This window comes from Nicotiana attenuata, unplaced genomic scaffold, assembly GCF_001879085.1.
Source record: "Nicotiana attenuata strain UT unplaced genomic scaffold, NIATTr2, whole genome shotgun sequence".
NCBI classification, from domain to species: domain Eukaryota; kingdom Viridiplantae; phylum Streptophyta; class Magnoliopsida; order Solanales; family Solanaceae; genus Nicotiana; species Nicotiana attenuata.
Genome location: NW_017671174.1, coordinates 269,842 through 275,635, shown reverse-complemented (window position 1 = coordinate 275,635; position 5,794 = coordinate 269,842). Strand labels below are relative to the sequence as shown.

General features: G+C 35.2%; 1 protein-coding gene across 1 annotated transcript; it reads right to left on the bottom strand.

Moving 5' to 3' along the window:
• Positions 1-391: 391 nt before the first annotated feature.
• LOC109206438 (serine/arginine-rich splicing factor RSZ22A) lies at positions 392-4,984 on the bottom strand. The gene is made up of 6 exons (XM_019369263.1): positions 4,894-4,984; positions 4,058-4,160; positions 3,193-3,281; positions 2,735-2,957; positions 2,542-2,652; positions 392-2,172 (listed from the first exon to the last, which is right to left on the bottom strand). The coding sequence occupies exons 2-6, from the start codon at positions 4,144-4,146 to the stop codon at positions 2,136-2,138; spliced, it is 549 nt and encodes a 182-aa protein (XP_019224808.1). The 5' UTR covers positions 4,147-4,160; positions 4,894-4,984; the 3' UTR covers positions 392-2,135.
• Between the last annotated feature and the right edge of the window lie 810 nt (positions 4,985-5,794).

Sequence of the window (5,794 nt, the reverse complement as noted above, 5' to 3'; positions counted from 1 at the left end):
GAGCAGCATTTTGTTTTTCATTATGATAATATAATAAACTATTTCGTCAATCCAGGGAAAAATGCGCTACCTTTACATGTGACTCACAGTCAAGAGGTGAACCAATACCTTAACTCCTACTATCAGCTAGATACTAGCAATTCTAGAGCGCTATACAATTTAATTATCAACAAATGTAACGTTTATTCTATAACATGGCTTCCCTTGGAAACAAAATAGACAATTTAAGGCGAAGGCAGAAAATATCCAATGAGATGCTAACGATGAAAGCCAATGAAGGTGAAAAACACCAAATCGGTAACATAATACCGAGGCTCAAGCAAAGAAATTTAAAGAGTTAATGCTACTGAACAGAGAAACACCCCAAGCCCATCACTACCTTGCAAACATCTATGCATAGTTTAACAATAAAAATCAGACTACCAAAATATCAGAACAAGGAACAAAATCATCAAGAAAGAGGGGCCTAAGCCTATTCCCGTCTTTTTTCTCAAGACATGAATCTCTCACAGATTGAAAATACATGTGGAGCAGATGCGCATAAACTGAAGATTGTTACGGCTAGCACAATATAACAATTTACGCAACTGACAATAAACCTTAAAAGTTTCAAACTGTATGAATACAAAATAGATCTTAGTACCATGCTTCAACGCTGCAGCAAGCAGGCAATTTGGGATAGGCGAGGGGCAAAGAGACAAGGTTTAATGACTTGAATTTCTACCAATAGCTAACAAGATCAAGCAGCCAGTCCTGTGGAACGACAAAAACCAGTAGTACGAAGAGAGGAAGGCCTGAAGCAGGGAAGCTCTATCGGGGTTGAAAATCACAGTCAGCTCAATGATGTCTCCCAGGGGGTCAAAGCGGACAATGAAACAATCCACACTATAAGTCAATCAAATGAAGATTGATGTAATCACACCCGAGCAATTCACTCACTCTTACCAATTTTTTAAAAAACTAAGGGCTTTAAGCAAAACGAAACTTCATCAGAACTTGTTGGGAATAAAAGAGAGTTTATATCCCTAAACTTTTGACAAAACAAAACAAATTTTAAAAGAAAAAAAAAAGAAAATCATTAAAACCAAAAGAAAGAGAAAAACAGGAAAATATAGCATAGGTCTTACTTGGTTTAGTGCAAACTCTAGATGCTATATCTTTCAAAATTCTGAAGTAGGTTATAAGGCCACTTATAAAAATAGATAACTTTTATGTGAATTTGTGCGGAGAAGTTTACATCTTGAAAATTAGTCAAACTGAAAAGCAATATTTTGATAAAAAAATTGTTCCTTTCTCCCCATCGACAGGGAGAGATAATGATGAGGAAAAAAAAAGAAGCTTTTGATAAAGAAAATGATGAAAAGAAAAAGAACACAAAATAGTTTAAATTAAAATAAAGAGAAGCAGATTTTTATTTTTTAAAATAAAATAAAGAGGATAGCAGCAGATAAAAAGCAAAGGGAATCACAGGCCCATAGGCTGACGCAATCCTTGATGCCAGGAACTTCCATGAGTAAGCTTTCATAACTCTCAGATACCCAGCCCCACGACCTTGCTGAAGTGGCGATCAATAGTTTAACAAGAATGTGAGTTCCTCAAACCACTCTGTAACAGATTAGGTACCTGCCATTTGACTGTGATGCCATTCATCATCCTTAATATCTACTTAAATTACCACTACACGTTGAGGTGAGGCGTGTCACAGCCGCAGAGATTCAATCATACAGAAGCATAGTGATGTAGCTAGCTGGGATCCACAATCTTTGAAATTGAAGATCCCACAGCAGGGCAGTGAAGAACGAAACCACAGAGTGTGGGAGCAGAAAACCAACGAAGCAGTAGCAGAAGACACCTCAACACAAGAAAACAAAAATAAATTTTCAGCAGCATTCATAAGACGGTTTCATTCTCTAAAAGTAATAGATGCCATAAAATACATAAGGTCTAAGTCCCTAAGATAATGGTTCTTAAAATGGGAAAAAGTTTAAGAAAATAAAAAACACGCTTATAATATTAAACGAAATTGAAACCCGTTTAAGTTGAGGGCATGGCCTCACTTACACAGCTGCGACTAAGTCAAGCATAGCAACACACATCCAAAACTCCTGATCGAGACAAGTAATCATCTCTTCCATTCAGCTCCTGCTTCTGATTCGGTCCCTGAGGCCATTTCTGCATACAAAGCAGAAGAGAAGCTAAGGAAAAAGACAACATTCTTTATCAAGACGAAAGAATAAATAAAATAACAAGTTTGTATTGCATGAGACCAAACATCCCGATTCAAAAACCAAAAATAAGTTAGTAGCAACACTGTCAATACCAATGCTACACAAACTAAGGCATGATGGACCAAATGGATACGAAATAATTCAAATAATGACTTACCATAAAAAAAATAATGATTCAAGAGACAAATCCTAATACATATACATGCACAAGTATCTAAATACCAAACTTTAACCACATTTACACACTATTAAGAAAAGAATGCCCAATAAACAGAGATGACACAATAAAAGATTCCCAAGTTAGTAAGTTCACCCATTGGTATAAGGAACTTCATCCCGTCCACGATAAGGAGATCGGCTATAGCTACGACCACGAGGCGATGGGCTTCGGCGTCTGGGCGAACGTCCACGGGGACTATAACTCCTGTTTCAAAAAGGAAATCAAGAGGGGAAAAAGAGAATTTGTCTTGTCCTGCTGTATATTTGAAAAGAAGTTTTCTTCGGACCTGCGACCATAACTTGGGCTCCTCCGATATCTAGGAGGGCTGCGACTTCTACGTTTTCCAGGACCTCCACGCCCTCGGCATTCACGAGCAAAATGACCAGCCTCGCCGCATTCGTAGCACTTCAAATCAGAGCCACCTGAGCGACCGCGACCACCTCCACGGCCTCCTCCTCCTCCTCCTCCTCTAGAATTGTGCGAGAGCTCCACTCTCCATCCATTCTTCCCTGTTTAATGTATAAGGAAGAGAAAACCATCAAATGCTTCAGTTCCGGACATATTTGCTGAACACTATAGAATCTATAGTATATAGCTACAGCATAAAAATAAAAGTGATTATCAACCTACAATATATATTAAAAAGGATAGAACACCGGAAAAGGCTAAAAATTGCATGGCCATAAATAAGATAAATAAACCCATTCAGAAGGTTGAACAATATGCAAGAGTAAGGGAACATACCATCAATTTCCCTGATTGCATCTCGTGCATCTCTTTGGTCATCAAAGTCGATAAAAGCATAACCAGGTGGGCGTCTTGCAACCCAAACACTGCAAGCATTTAAATTTTTTGCATCAAGTTTGCTAATCAGAAAGCATTATAGCAAGAAGAATGATCGAAATAAGTACTCAAACTCCATAAATGAAATAACCTCTAGTGATACTGAAGTGCAACCAATGCTCTTAATATCCAGAATTAATAAGCCAAATCCCTTTGGTTTAAATCTTAACATGTCACTTTCTTTGACATCCATATCAGTGTTTTTTTATTCAGAAGAGTACATAGCACAGACTCAACAGATCAAATAGCAACAAAAGCATGGAAATTTTATACCACATACCATTTCATTAGAAACTTCCTTCATAAGTTAGTTATGAATATTAGGAAATAATGTACTTGTGGTGTATTTAACCTCCATTGCATATACAAGCTGTTTCAGGAAACAGGTTACTCAGCAAGCTAGGAAGCTAGATTAATATAATATTCTTTTAGCTGATCACAAAATAAGACGTTAATGCTCCTCCATGTTAGATTATTAGTGCACACGTCATTCAAGAACTGATGAAGGAATCTACCAAACAATCCAAGCAATGAAGAACGAATAACTAGCAACCACTTATAACAGGCAGTAGTTGTAAGCTAAATATTTAGTTGCTCTACTGGATAGGCAGTATTCAACAGCCAAAAACAAAATAAAATTGCACAAAAGAAACCTATACATAAGAGGTAGTTACTCTCTCTTCAATTCAACTAACTTGTAGAATATGCAAACAATTTCAAAGCACATGAATTACAAATGCAGAATCCATTGTATAATTTGTTTTACCTTCTTATAACTCCAAAGACACGGAATTCATCTTCCAGTTCTCTTTCAGTGACCCTAGGATCAAGATTTCCAACATACACTCTTGACATCTCGGAATAATAACCTATTAAAGAGCACCGATATCAGGCAAACGTGAATAAATCCTATCACATTAATAATTTTAAGAAATTGAATTGCACTATCAGAAATTCACCAAAATTCTCAGAAACATATGGGTATTTTCAACTCTATTTTCTTGGTAGCACTGTAGTATGCTTATATTATTACATATTTGAGTTGCATGCACTGATGATGTAGAATCATGTCACACTCGCCACCAGCTAGATTATACTAAAAGAGAAATATACACAGTAACAGTGAAAGGAAATTTTACTTGTGGGTCATTTTGATTTGTTGTAGCCGGTAACCTGCTTTATTTTCCAAATTAAAAATCTCATTTTTTATGAAGTGTAGAACAGTGTAGGATTTTCTTTATACCTGTAAATATTCTTTACATAGTTTATGTAAATTAAGTTCTTAATAAAAACAATAACCTTTAAAACTGCTTAAACTATGCACAGATTAGATATTAATCACAATAAAAGGCATCAATCGATGAGTTCAATGAAACACTATATTTTCGTACACAAATCATACAAAACTATCCTAAATATCCCTAACATAATCAAATTAAATAAAACTAAAAACCTTTTTTCCCAATTCTGTGAAACTTTCAACAAAATTATGATTCGCAGAACCACCAAATTAAGCATCTGAAGATAGGACAAGAAGTAATAACTTCAATATTAAAATAACAGATCAAAGTATACAGATCTACAGGTTGAAGAGAGAGGAACCTGTAACCCTAGTGAAGAACTGCAACAAAAAGAAACCCTAGGCCGCCACGATTTGCTGAGAAAGTGAGGAATATGAATAGGGAATGTATAGAGAGATATTTTAGGGTCAATAATTGAATGACTTATGGATATGAAATGGGCTTGAAAGCTCTGGGCCAAGCCCAAGAAAGCTGATCCCCAATTTGGGCCCGGGCCTTAAAAGTTTGTAAAAATAGAGGGAATGATCTCCCAATACTACTCAGAATTTGAATTTTAAAAAAATGACCACATAAATATTTATTTATAGAGAGCTTAGGAGTATTATTTTTTTATTGATATTTTATTTAAAAAAACTCAAATAGCTAAAATAATATTTGTAGAACACTGCAAAATCTTATCTTATAGTTCACTTGACTAACAAAACACCAAGGGATCATTTGGTTCATGTGTTAGTTATGCGAGGAATATAATGGAGGGATTGTTTATATAATAATTAATAATAAAAGAATTTTAATTCGATGATTAATAATGAAGAAATCGTTATACATGACTTACTTATTCTAAAAAGATATTTTTATCTTTAAACAATTCACTGACTACATTGCTAATATATTTATTCTTATTTCACATTCAATTTAGCACAAAATAATACGTGACAATCCCGTAGGTAATACTGCTACATTAATTATGTGCCATTTTTTAATACATTTTATACAATATTTTAGGCTGAATACATAAGCAACCCCTTAAACTTGTCCTTTTTTTCCACTTAGACCCTTATACTAAGGCTTATTCCAATTGAACACTTGACCTCAAACCCAACTGTGCCTATCAGGCACAATTCGCTGACTTGGCACATACGTGTATCTCACTTAAAATAAAGCGTGTGTTGCCAAAAACATGTGAAGATTTTGTCGGAAAA